The sequence below is a fragment of the Chiloscyllium punctatum genome, chromosome 23, assembly GCF_047496795.1.
Source record: "Chiloscyllium punctatum isolate Juve2018m chromosome 23, sChiPun1.3, whole genome shotgun sequence".
Taxonomy (NCBI): domain Eukaryota; kingdom Metazoa; phylum Chordata; class Chondrichthyes; order Orectolobiformes; family Hemiscylliidae; genus Chiloscyllium; species Chiloscyllium punctatum.
In genome coordinates this window covers 62,639,907-62,653,902 of record NC_092761.1, presented here as the reverse complement: position 1 = coordinate 62,653,902, position 13,996 = coordinate 62,639,907, and the positions used below count along the sequence as shown (strand labels likewise).

General features: G+C 43.8%; 1 protein-coding gene across 2 annotated transcripts in view; it reads right to left on the bottom strand.

Annotated features, from left to right (window-relative positions):
- Window positions 1-2,848, bottom strand: part of msantd2 (Myb/SANT DNA binding domain containing 2) — a 33,313-nt gene extending 30,465 nt beyond the window's left edge. Inside the window, exon 1 of one of the 2 annotated variants that reach the window (XM_072593118.1) lies at window positions 2,140-2,848. In XM_072593118.1, coding sequence (XP_072449219.1) covers window positions 2,140-2,511 — 372 coding nt within the window. In that variant the 5' untranslated portion in view covers window positions 2,512-2,848. The remainder of the gene's footprint in view (window positions 1-2,139) is intronic. The other variant, XM_072593116.1, reaches the window with a different exon arrangement.
- Between the last annotated feature and the right edge of the window lie 11,148 nt (window positions 2,849-13,996).

The window sequence follows — 13,996 nt, the reverse complement described above, 5'->3', positions numbered from 1 at the left end:
CTAAATGTCTTTTAAACATAACTGTACCCACATCCACCACTTCCTCTGGAAGTCCATTCCATAAACAAACCACTGTTTAAAAAAAAAACTGCCGCTCATGATTTTAAAAAAGAATTTTCCCCCCTCATCTTAAAAAAAGCCCCCCAGTCTTGAAATCCCCCACCTTAAGGAAAAGACACTGCCATTCACCTTATCTATACCCTTCGTGATAAACCTCTGTAAGGTCACTGCTCAACCTCCGATGCTCCAGTGAAAATGTCCCAGACAATCCAACCTCTCCTTATAATTTAAACTCTCCATTCCTCGCTACATCCTGGTAAACCTTCTCTGAACCATCTCCAGCTTAATAATATCCTTTGTATATTTAAATAAAAAAAAAGAGACCAGAACCACACAGTTCTTAAGAAGAGGCCTATTTCCCTTCCTATTTTCATTTCCTCTGAAGAGTACTCAACTTCTTACCCTTCTTTGTTTACAAGATAAAAGACTACCTTTGAATGTGCTCCAAGTTGTTTTAAATGTCATCTTGATACTAGAATATAAAACAAAAAACCTTTCACTGTAGCAGGGTTTTTAACTCTGCCTTTCATCCCAAACTAAAGAATTTGTTACACTTCTTCAGAATCTTATATTAACTAATTGGGCATTATACTACTATTTATAATTTTTTAAACCGATAATTCCGAAATATTTTTGTGCTTCAGTTTTATTTAAATAATATATTTGCCTATTATTAAAAAACCTGATCAGGGATATCAGCTAATTAACTACACACAGTAAGATCCTACAAACAGGCGATAAGTCGATAATCTGTTTTTATTACATTGAATTTATTCCTCAGTCAGAGTGCTTCTGTGAGATATTGTAAAGCAAAGGGAATTTTAGCTCAGCATCTCATTCAAATGATGGCACTTTGATTGGTGTAGCACTCCCTTTAGTCCTGTACTGATACTAGACTATTCTAGAATAGGTGTTTAATTAAGCAGTTGATGAAGTAATCACATATGAAAAATAGCACAAGTTGGAAAAAGTCACTCATCCATATAATATTCTAGTCAGACCACACCTTCAAGACTGCAGTCAATTTGAAATACTGAGGCACGATAATTCAAGCCCTGGATATAATCCAAAAAGGAAGCATAAGACCAATTTTGTTCAAGAGAAACAAAATAAGTGAGAAACTGGAGAAATCCAGCCTTATGAACATCAGAAAGAGGTGGCACTGGCAGAGCCTTGTGGAAGTATACAAGAACCTAAAAGTAGATCTGAATAATTAATCAAAAATGAAGTATGGGAATCAGATAAAAGGTCAAACGTTGAAAGTTCAGTAAAATTTCAGATGTTTCATGCAAGAAGAAACAGTGCATGGTTTGAATATAGAACAATAAAATACCAGCCATCTAAGGTGCAACTGGATAGCAAAGAAGCTACAGGGATTTTTTTGGATGGATAACCAAGAGGTTATAAATATAGAAATCCTGTTAAGTGTGGCAACATGCAGACTCCATTTAGCCAAGAAGCAAATTACTGCAAGGACAGTAGTCATTAATCATCTACTATAGCAACTCTGCTAGTTATCATTGCCAGGCAAAAAGAAGCATGAATCTACCGCTGGGACTGTTGAATGCCCCCCACACACGAAACTCCAAGAGAAAAAAATGCTCTGAACAAAAAAATACTTAAACTGAATCAATTTACAAAAAAGGTTCCCGTTACAAAGTGATATATAGTAAGTCACACAAAGCTACTAGCGGCAGAACCACAACAATTAGCGAGTCGCAGAAGGCCTACTAATGGCTAGAGAACATTAAGCCAGTTGTAACCTAGTTAGCGATAAATTTCGGGTGGGGGGAAGACAATTACTAGTGGCAGTACATTGAATTAGGAGCAAAAAGCTAATTTACTTGCTGCAGAATGTAAGATAGCTGTAGCAAATTATTTTAGCAAGCGCGACAACGTTTAGTTACAGAAACTTATTGACGCAAAGGTGAGCTAGGATACTAATTACAAAATATTAGCTAGCACCATGTAACTAACAAAGTTGCAGCATGGGGCACTAGTTAGTACGCCCCGAGTGTGAGTTATAAAGTACCGAATAAGCTGGTTACTAGTTAGTTCACTAGTTAGGGTGTCGGGTACCTTGATTCTCTCCTTGCACTGGTTAGCGCTTCTCTCATAGCCCATTTCCCGCAGGGCCTGAGAGATGCGGTCGAATATGTGCGAGTTGCGCAGGTTGCCCTCCAGCACGTCCTGCAGCCTCTCGTCCCCCCACACGGCAATCAGCGCGTTTGTCTCGGCCGGGGTCCAGGAGATCCCGCGGCAGGCGGCAGGCCGGCTCGGGCTGGGCGCCGGGTTGTCGGCTGCGCCGCCCGTCCAGCTGGGGGTAGGCGGCTCGGCGGAAGGGTCTCCCACCACCTCGGCCCAGGCGGGAGCCGCGATGTCTAGCGGGGCCTCGGCCGCCGCGCTCGTCCAGCTCCGGCTCGGGGAGTCCGCTGCGCTGGGCGCCGCCATCGTCCACCGTCCACATCCGGGCACCGGCCCGGGGGGATGTGGGATACAGCGGGGCGTGCCCCTCACCTCCACACACACAAGGCACAGGAGGAAGAAAGAACTACAAAGCCCCACCGCCCCTTCAAGGGTATCACTTCAATAATAACGGATAGTATGGGACTGAATGTTTGAGGGGTGGGGTTTGGGGGGTGGAGAGGAATACAGGCCTGGTGGGTGGGGGGTGGGGAAAATGCTGGTGCCCCGCACTAAAATGGCGGCCGGCCTCTACCCCCGGGGGATTGTGGGGCCTCCTCCCTCCCTCGCGCCCGCGGCCCCCCGTCTCCAAAATGGCGCCGTCACATGGAGCGAGGGGGTCACTTCTCATTCCTGGCGTGGAGCCGCTTAACTGGCAGCAGCCGCCCAATAGGCCACCACACCCCCCTCCACCTCCCCCACCTTCAAAAAGAAACACACAGAGAGACAGGCAAACGAAGGAGTTCGATAATCGGCATTTCCCGTGACGCAAACGCAATCGGCTCGAAAGAAGACAAACCGCCCCCTTTTTTTTGCTCTCTCTCTCTCTCTCTCCCCCGAGCACATGGGCTCACCAGGACTCACCCCTCACCCCACCACCCACCGAAAAACACGCTCTCGCCTAAAACAACGACATGAAATGGATGGCCCGCGATTAGACTTTTTTGTTTTATTCAGCTTCCGTTAGCGCCCCACGCGACACTGAGGGCCGAGGCGCCAAGATCAGCGAAGGGGAAGCTTCCTGAGCGTGTTAATCGGGGCAGCTTTCTCAGCTGAAGAGGAGCCCGGTGCCCCCCACAAAGATGGATCCTGCGGCCACACGTTCGAGAGTTTCGGGGAACTCTCGGACTAGCCCTCAAAAATTGAACACCCAAGCGACATTGTAACATTTTAACACAATGGATTTAACGCCCGTTTTGCCCCCCCCCCCTCCCTCCCGAGCACATTCACAGCTCTACGCAATGTTGAAAACACGAAGGAACGTACGTACTTTAGATTAAAATGATAGCAGGTCATAGGGGAAGCGAGGCTGATGCCCCCTTCAAAGATGGCGGCGGGTGATGGCCGCGCGCTGGATTGTGGGATGGATGTGGCGTAAGATGGTGGCCAGCAGGACAGCGTTCACTTGTTTTTGTCTGCACCTCATCATCTAAGCATTAAAATAATAACGGGTGGATACAAAGTATGCACTTTATGAACAGAATCATGTCGATATTTCGGTGGAAGATAGAATCATGCCCCGCACAAAGATGGTGCTATACTTGGTGACTCATGGGACAAAGGGATTTTTAAAAACTACATATTTCTGTCGGTAAAGCATCACTCAATCTGTCTTGGCCTTTGGTCTTTTTCTATTAAAGTTATAATGTGACCTTCAAATTCAGTTCAAATATCCCTAGCATCACTTTGATATTAGCTGACATTAATACTTGCATTAGAATCCTGTACCTATGAATGCAATTCAATGTTAGTACATTGTTTCATTAGTACATTATTTTTAAAAGTTAAGAGAATGCAAAAAAATGCAATAATGTTATTGTCAATGAAAGAGAGCTTTGCGTTCCTGAGTCTGTCCAAAGTGCTCACTTCGCTGTAAGAGTAATAGCTTAATTAGGAAATAAAGCCAACATTGAACTGACACATCCCACAAATAGCCAATCACTTACGCTACAGCAGGTTAGTTAAATATAAAGCCTATACTATATTTCACTAACTTGTTCAAATTTTCTGATGACATAATAATATTAGTGATATTTTTCATTTACGGGGTGAGAGCATCACTGGCTTGGCTAGTATGTGTCACCCATCCTGAAGAGTTGACCACACTGCTGTAGGTCTGAAGTCACAAGTAGGCCGTACCAATTAAGGATTACAGTTTCCCTCACTGAAAGACTTTTTTAAGACACTGAATTCATGGTCATTATTAGATTCTTAATTGCAGATTTTTATTGAATTCAAATCTTAGTACTTGCTGTGGTGGGATTTGAACCTGGGTCACCAGAACATTACCTGAGTCTCTGGATTAACAGTGCAGTAATAATCCCACAAGGCTGTCACCTCCCCTTAAAACTGTAAGATGTAAGAACAGGAGTATGCAGTTTGGCCTCTCAAGCCTGTTCTGCTATCCAATAGAATCATGGCAGATGCAACATCCATTGCACCAATTTCCTGCCCTTTCTCCGTAATCCTTTATTCCCCTACTGATCGTGAATCTATCAATCTCAATCTTAAATGTACACAAGGACTCTACCTCCACAGCTGTCTGTGGCAAGGAGTTCCAAAAACACTGAATCTTTTGAGAGAAGAAATTCCTCCTCCTCTCAATTTTAAATTGGCTACCCTTTATTCTGAGATTATGCCCTCTGATCCTATACTCTCGCATGAGGGGAAATGCTCTCTTAACATTTACCTAGACAAGTCCTTTCAAACTCATGTAGGTTCAAAGAGATCACCTCTAATTCTTCTAAAATCCATTGAGTAAGTCCCAACCTGTTTAACCCTGGCTTATAAGACAATCACTCCATATCAGGGATCGACCTGTTGTGGTCATAGAGTCACAGAGTCATACAGCATGGAGACAGGCCCTTTGGCCCAGACTGGTGCATATCGACCAAAATGTCCTTCAATACTAACTCCATTTCCTAGCACTTGGCCCATATCTTTCTAAACCTTCCCTATCCATGTATTTTTCCAAATGGCTTTTATATGTTATTAATGTATCCGCCTCAACCACTTCCACTGGCAGCACATTCCATATGTGTACCACCATCTGGGTAAAAATGTTGCCCCTCAGGTCTTCTTTTATTCTTTCCCCTCTAACCTTAAACTGATGCCCTCTAGTCCTTGATTCCTCAACCCTGGGAAAAAGAATGAGTGTATTCATTCTATTCATGTGTCTCATGATCTTTTACACTTCTATAAGATCTCCCTCAGTCTCCTATGATTTCTAAAAATAAAAAGTCCTAGCTTGCCTAACATCAAGCTTGCCTGTAATGCAGACCGTTGAGTCCAGGCAACATACTTGTAAATTTCTGTGCACTTTTTCCAGTTTAATAACATCCTTCCTATAGCAAGGTAACCAAAACTAAACATAATACTCCAAGTGCAGCCTCACCAATGTCCTATACAACCTCAATATAACTTGCCAACTTCTATACTCCATGCCCTGACTGATGAAAGCCTATGTGCCAACAGCCTTCTTCACTGCCCTGTCTACCTGGTATGTACAGAAATTTTAAAAGATGTTTGATTATAGTGCTACGTAATAGATTTGTCAGTAAAGTTGAAGTTCATGGAGTATATTGGATAAAGGTCAGGAAATAGAGTAGTGGTTAACTTTTTTTTCTGCACTGAAGGAAGGTTAATAGAAGAGTACCCAAGATTTGGAGTCTTCCTTACATATATATTTATAAGCTTTAAAGAACCTCCACAGCCTGGTGAAATGTGTGAATGAGTACATGAAATGTAATGCAGAGAATGTGAAATGGTTCATTTTGTTAAGAAGCAGCATCAAGAAAATATAAAATAAAGAGTATACTTCCAGAGAGGTTACAGGAACAGAGATATAGGTGAAGAGAGTGGTTAAAACATTTTGCAACATTTTGGGCTTTTTCAATATGAGCATGAAATTTCCACTTGTGGGAAAAATCTAGAACTCTGGAGCAAGGTCATAGTTTCAAAATAAGGAGTCACTGATTTAAAGCAGAGGTAAGAGGGAATGTTTCTCACAGGATTTTCAGCTTTGGAGCTCCCTCAAAGAGTGGTGAAAGCAGAGATCTTAAATATTTTTAAGACAAGTAAATAGAGCTTTGATAAGCAAGTAGCTGAAACATTATCATGTGTAGGTAGGAATGTGGAATAATCAGATCAACGGTGATCTTGCTGAATGGCCTACTCATGACTCGAATTTATATGTTTGTAAAAGCAATTTAAGTTACTTATAAGTTACTGGTTTGACCTCAGCTGGAGTATTGCATCTAGTTTCTGAGAAAGGCGCAGCAATTTAAAAAAAGGTCAGGCAGCATCAAAGGAGCAGGAGAATCGACGTTTCGGGCATAAGCCCTTCTTCAGGAATGAGGTCATTCCTGAAGAAGGGCTTATGCCCGAAACGTCGATTCTCCTGCTCCTTTGATGCTGCCTGACTTGCTGCGCTTTTCCAGCAACACATTTTCAGCTCTGATCTGCAGCATCTGCAGTCCTCACTTTCTCCTCTAGTTTCTGAGAACCAGGATAACAGGAAGAATGGTGCAGGTATTAGAGAGAATGCAGAAAAGGGATCACAAGACTGGATCTAATGATGATGTGTTTTAGTAAAGTAGAAAAATTGGAGAAGTTAGAGAAGAAAAAGTTAAGAAAAGATTTAATACAAGTGTTCAAAATGTCGAAAGAGTAAATAGGGAGAATTGGTCTCATTGAAGAAAGGATCAAGGACAAGAGGATGATTTAAGGTAATTGGCAAAAGGAATAATGGTGGCATTAGCAAAAACTTGAATGCAACAACTGTTATGTTCTGGAATGTAGGACCTGAATGTGGTGGAGACAGGACCAACCTTTGCAAAGGGATCAGATCATTGTCTGAAAAAGACCCGAGGAGTGCTACAGAGAAAGCTCAGGGGAGTGGCATTTGATCCTTAACGCAAGCCACTGCTGAATGATATCCATATCATAACCACGCTATAGAAAATGAGTAGACCATCAAATCTAGCTGTTATTGGGCGTTAATATTGACTAAGATACACAATATCTCTTGCATAGAGTCACAGAGATGTACAGCACGGAAACAGACTCTTTGGTCCAACTTGCCCATGCTAACCAGATATCCTGGATAAATCTCATTCCATTTGCAAGCATTTGGCCCATATCTCTATAAACCCTTCATATTCAAATACCCATCCGGGTGCCTTTTAAATATTGTAACTGTACCAGCCTCCACCACTTCCTTTGGCAGTTCATTCCATACATGCACCACCCGTTGCGTGAAAAGGTTGCCCCTTAGGTCCCCTTTAAATCTTTCCCCTCTCACCTTAAACCTATGCCTTCTAATTTCCCCTATCCATGCCCCTCATGATTCTATCAAGCTCTATAAGGCCACCCCTCAGCCTGTGATGCTTCAGAAAAAATAGCCCACCTATTCAGCCTCTCCCTATAGCACAAGCCTTCCAATCCTGGCAACATTCTTGTCAATCATTTCTGAACCTTTTCAGGTTTCACAATATCCTTCCGACAGGAGGGAGACCAGAATCGCATGCAGTATTCCAAAAGTGGCCTAACCAATGTCCTGTACAGCTGCAAAATGACCTCCAAATCCTGTACTCAATACACTGACCAATAAAGCAAGCATACCAAACATCTTCTTCACTATTGTATCTACCTGCGACAGCACTTTCAACGAACTACAAACCTGTATTCCAAGGTCTCTTTGTTCAGCAACACTCACCAGGACCTTACCATTAAGTGTAACCCTAACCCTAACCCTAACCCTTCATATTCAATTACCCATCTGGGTGCCCTGATTTGCCTTTCTAAAATGTTGCACCTCATCTTTATCTAAATTAAACTCCATTTGCCACTCCTCAGCCTATTGGCCCATTTGATTGAGATCCTGTTGTACTCTTGAGTTAACTTTCTTCACTGACCACCATACTTCCAATTTTGGTGTAATCTGCAAACTTTCTAACTATACCACCTGTGTTCATATCTAAATCATTTATGCCAATGACGAAAAGCACCAATCTTTTTGACACACCACTGGTCACCAGCCTCCAGTTTGAAAAGCAACCCTCCTGCACTACTCTATGTCTTCTACCTTCGAGCCAGTTCTGTATTGAAATGGCTAGTTCTCCATGTATTCCATGTGATCTCAACTTGCTGACCAGTCTACCATAAGGAACCTTATCAAGCATTTACTGAAGTCCATATCGATGCATTTCTTCAAAATTGCTGTGGGTTGTTGGCATCCAATTTAGACAGTAACTAGATCAAGTATAACAATTCATTGAAAAGACTCCAGTAGCACAACGCGTCCCTGCAACTAAGCTAAATTGCAGCCTAAATTGTGTACCCATAACCTGTTGACTAGGATATCAACATGTACTGAGCTTCGCTTGAATCAATAGAATGGACACTCAACTTGTTTTGTTATTTTTATGTGTAACAAAAAAATTGGTCACGTTTAGATAAATATCTGTATTCTGGAAATCTGAAATAAAATCAGAAAGCCAAGGGAATACATAGCTAGATCACCATATCTGAAATTGAAATTGAAACATCATTTTGAATGGGAGTTTTGTTAGAATTCAAATGAGCAGATGTTCACATCCACAGATCCTGTTCCTCAAAAGCATGCTGGGTTAATATTCCCTGCTTTTAACAGCTACACCTAAGCCATATAGTGGATATATTACGAGTGTACAGTGACCACGCATATACTATTTTTCATTGACAGTGATACCATCAGTCCACAATGACATTCTACCTAGCACACAATAGGCCAACATCATGTATGAATTTCAGTGCCATTATGATGTCTGGTATATAAGCTGTAGGGAGAAATTGAGAACTGCAGATGCTGGAGATCAGATGTCAAAAAATGTGGTGCTGGAAAAGCACAGCCGGTCAGGCAGCATCTCAGGAGCAGGAGAGTCGACATTCCGAGCATAAGGTCTTCATCAGGAATGTGGGGTGCCCAAGGGGTTTGAGAGATAAATCGGGGGGGGAGGGGGTTGGGGTTAGGGGGAAGGTAGCTGGGAATGCAATAGGTAGATGAAGTTGGGGGGTGATGGTGATAGGTCAGAGTGGATGGTGGAGCAGATAGGTAGGAAGGAAGATGGACAGGTAGGACAGTTCAAGTAGGCGGTGCCAAGTTGGAGGTTTAGATCTGGGATAAGGTGGAGGGAGGGGTGATGAGGAAACTGGTAAAATTGGCATTGATCCAGTGTGGTTGGAGAGTCCCCAGGCAGAAGATGAGGCTTTTTCCTCCAGGTGTCAGGTAGCTAGAATTTGGCAGTGGAGGAGGCTCAGGAATTACCTGTCCTTAGTGGAGTGGGAGGAGGAGTTGAAGCATTCGACCATGGGGTGGTGGGGTTTTTAGTGCAAGGGTTGCAGAGATGTTCTTTGAAACATTCCGCAAGTTGGCGTCCTATCTCCCCAATGTAGAGGAGACCACATTGAGAGCAATCAACATGGTAGATGACGTCTATGGAGGTGCAGGAAAATCTCTATTGGGTGTGCAAGGGTCCTTTGGGGCCTTGGATGGTGGTGAAAGGGGAGGTGTGGGTGCAAGTTTTACACCTCTTGTAGTGGCACTGGGAGTGGAAGGTGGCTTGATGGGGGACGTGGACCTAATAAGGGAGTCATGAAGGGAATGGTCTCTGTGGAATGCAAATAAGGGTGGGGAGGGAAATATATCTCTGGTGGTGGGGCCTGTTTGTAGGTGATGGAAGTGTGGAGGATGAGGTGTTGTATCCGGAGGTTGGTGGGCTGGAAGGTGAGGACCAGGGGCTTCTGTCCTTGTTGCGATTGGAGGGGTAGGGTTCAAGGGCAGAGATGCAGGAAGTGGAGGAGATATGTTGGAGAGCATTGTTGATCATGTCGGAGGGGAACTTGTAGTTATTGGAAGAAGTAGGCCATCTGGGATGTTCTGGAGTGGAATTGGTCCTCCTGGGAGCAGATGTGGAAGAATTGGGAGTGGGGGATAGCATTTTTCAGGAGGGGGTAGTGGGAAAAGGTGTAGTCCAGGTCGGTGTGGGAGTTGGTGGGTTTGAAGTAAATATCCAGTTTGACTTGGTTGCCAGAAATGGAGTTGGAGAGGTCTAGGTGAGGGACATGTTCAAGATGGTCCAAGTGAACTTGGGGGTCAGGATGGATGGTGTTCGTGAAATTGAACTGTTCAACCTCCACGTGGGAGCACGTGGTGGCATGGATACAGTCATCAATGTAGCAGAGGAAAAGGTGGGGAATGGTGTTGGTGTAGCAGAGGAAGATAGACTGTTGCATGTACCCGATAAAGAGGCAGGCATATCTGAGGCCAGTGCGGGTGCCCATGGTTACCCCTGTGGCCTGAAGGAATTGGGAGGATTTAAAGGAGAAGTTGTTGATGGTGACCAGTTCAGCCAATCAGATCAATGTATCAGTGGAAGGGTACTGGTGGGGTTGGTGGGAGAGGAAGAAACGGAGGGCTTGGAAGTCTTTGTCATGGTGGATGGATGTGCACAGGGACTGGATATCCATGGAGAAGGTAAGGCAGTGGGAGCCGGGGAACCGAAAGCCATGGCAGAGGTGGAGAGCATGGGCGGTGTCCTGAATGTATGTGGGGAGATCCTGGATCAAGGGGGACAGGATGGTGTCAAGGTATGCGAAGATAAGTTCGATGGGGCAGGATTAGACTGAGACGATGGGTCGACTGGGTCAGTCAGGTTTGTGAATTTTTGGTAGCCGGTAGAACCAGATGGTGTGGGGTTTCCGGACAATGCGGTTGGAGGTTGTGGGTGGGAGATGCCCTGAGGTGATGAGATTGTGGATGGTCTGGGAGAGGATGGTTTGGTGATGGGAGGTGACATCGTGGTCAAGGGGGCAGTAGGAGGAAGTGTCCATGAGTTGGCACCTGGCTTCAGCAGTGTACAGGTCGGTCCGCCAAACTACCATTGCGTTCCCCCCACCCTTATCCACTGGTTTGATGGTGAGGTTGGGGTTGGAGCAGTGGGAGTGGAGGGCTGCACGTTGCGAGAGTGAGAGCTTGGAGTGGGTGAGGGGGATGGACAGGTTGAGGTGCCTCATCTACGGCTTTAGGACCCTCCAACCACACAGGGTCGATGTCACTTTCACCAGTTTTCTCATCTCCCATTCCCCCACCTTATCCCAGCTCTAACCCTCCAACTTGGCACCGCCCGCTTGAACTGTCCTACCTGTCCCTCTTCCTTCCCACCTATCTGCTCCACCTTCCACTCTGACCTATCACTATCACCCCCCCCAACTTCATTGACCTATTGCATTCCCAGATACCTTCCCCTAGCCCCACCCCCTCCCATTTATCTCTCATCCCCTTGCCCCTCCCCGACATTCCTGATGACGACCTTATGCTTGAAACATCAACTCTCCTGCTCCTTGAAATGTGCCTGACCAGCTGTGCTTTTCCAGCACCACACATTTTGTCTCATATGAGCTGTTGATCCCAGTGAGTGGTAATTGAAGCAAACAGCACATTTCTTCGGTTGTTCATAGGAGGCAGGGTATAGGCTGTACTTAACTAGCCTGCACTTGCAAAATCCAAAACAAAACCCTTGCTGATGGATATAATTTTGCACTTGTGTAGCAATTGCTGAACATTCGTAAGTGCTACCAGCTCCAACAAGTAATTTAAGGCAATCAGACAAGATCATAATTTGGCTTTTTTGCTTGTTAAAAGAGACATCGGTTTTTCTGTTCTTTTGTCAATGACCCTGAAGGGAAGAATACCCTGGAAAGCAAGCCTCATTATTCCATGATGTAGTCAGAAGTGTGAAATATGACCAATTTAATCAACTGGGTGGTTAATGCCTGACTGTAACCTCTATCTAAAATAAGATTAATTATCAACTCCGTGTTTCATCAATGAATGCGAAAACAAAAACTTACTAATTGTAACCAATATTTGGCAACATGGACCATAAGTTACTCACAGCGCCAGGGACCCTGGTTCGATTCCAGCCTTGGGTGATAGTCTGTATGGAGTTTGCACGTACTCCCTGAATCTGTGTGGGTTTTCTTCTATAGTCAAAAGATGTGCAGGTTAGGTGAATTAGCCGTGGGAATGCAGCGTTATAGGATAAGGGTTGAGTCTGGGTGCGATGCTGTTGAGAGGGTCAGTGTGGACTCAGTGGGTCAGGGGCTTTCTTTCACACTGTAGGATTCTATGAAGTTACTAATATGCAAACTTAAATTATGTTGCCTTTAAATTCAAACATGTGCACACGCATTCACATATAGGGTGAGAAGATACGTGAGGCAAACAGTTTTTCAGGAATATCTTGGGGTTGGAAAATACGGGTAAAAAGGAACAAAGTATGTAGATCAAGATTCCAAATCAAAAGGGGTGAAATAATGTGACTTTCTCACATTTTTATTTTTGGCGATGCTGTCATATTTTTGGTGCCCACAGTGTTCCTCAATTCAGCAGCTGGTCAATTGGACCCAGGTCTTGAATTAGGAGTTTTCTTTCTCTGCAGGCTCTTATTTCTTTTCCACACACACAGGAAGAGAACAAAAATGATTTCACTTGCAGACTTTTGGAGGTTTTGGTCCACCTGCTTCTCTCTGCTCCTGGCTTAGTGGCAGATTGCTACTGCCAATCCAAACAAGGTTGCTGGGCAGTTTTTGTTTACAACTCAAAGACAACAAGTGCCATTTTGTGCCTCAAACATATCAAGTCCAACATCTTCTAACAAAAAAAAGACACTTTTCGAAAGCAATAAGCATGCAGTTTGATTTTCTCCTTCCAGTTCTAATAGAATAAAACTGGTTCATTCTCAGAAACAAAGTGTTCGAAATATCCACTTTCCAATTTATATTTTAAACAAAATATATGTAGTCCTTACACTCTGTAAGCAAAAGGAATATGTTCAAGCATTGCACCATTGTTTCTTCATGACAATACCATGGCCAATCAAAGCAGTCAGCACCCTTTTTCCCTCAGTAGAGTAAATTGTCATATTTGTTTGAAATTTCCCATTCTTGTGTTTGTCCTGATATACGTAAGATGAAAAGATCCTGCAACATGTCTCCAACATTGTGAAAAATATTTCCTCAAGGTATGAGCAAGACTGTATTTAATATTCATTCCTCATTGTTTGAGTTGATGTCACTGGGTCTTTATAGTTTATACAACTGTGTAAATTGCTAACCATGTCAGTATCAAGTAAGAATCACCTGCATGATAGGTGAAAGTGAGGACTGCAGACGCTGGAGGTTAGAGTCGAGAGTGTGGTGCTGGAAAAGCACAGCAGGTCAGGAAGCATCTGAGGAGCAGGAAAATCGACATTTTGGACAAAAGCCCTTCATCATGCTTTTGCCCGAAATGTCGTTTTCCTGCTCCTTGGATGCTGCCTGATCAACTGCATGGTGTTGACCTGGCAATCGAAACCCAAGTGCAAGGGTAGGTTCACTTTGCTCAACTAGTGAACTACTTAGCTCGATTGTCAGATTGTCAGTCATCAAGGTACGCTCGCCCACAACTTCTGGGATTAATTAAATTGGCTTCCATAAATTGCCATCACAAAATTTGATCTCCAGCACTGGATTCCTGGCAATTCTTTCAGTCGCTCCTGAAAGAGCAGTGTTTGTGGGGCAGAAAGTGAGCATCAAGTCAGAATAAGGTAGGTGTGTAGGATGTTCCAGTTAAAATATAGATTTTAATACATGTGAAGAAGCAGGACTGGAATTTATAAATAATGTATGTAACTGTTGGGATAAAATGGATGGATTTAGAGATGTTTTGGGG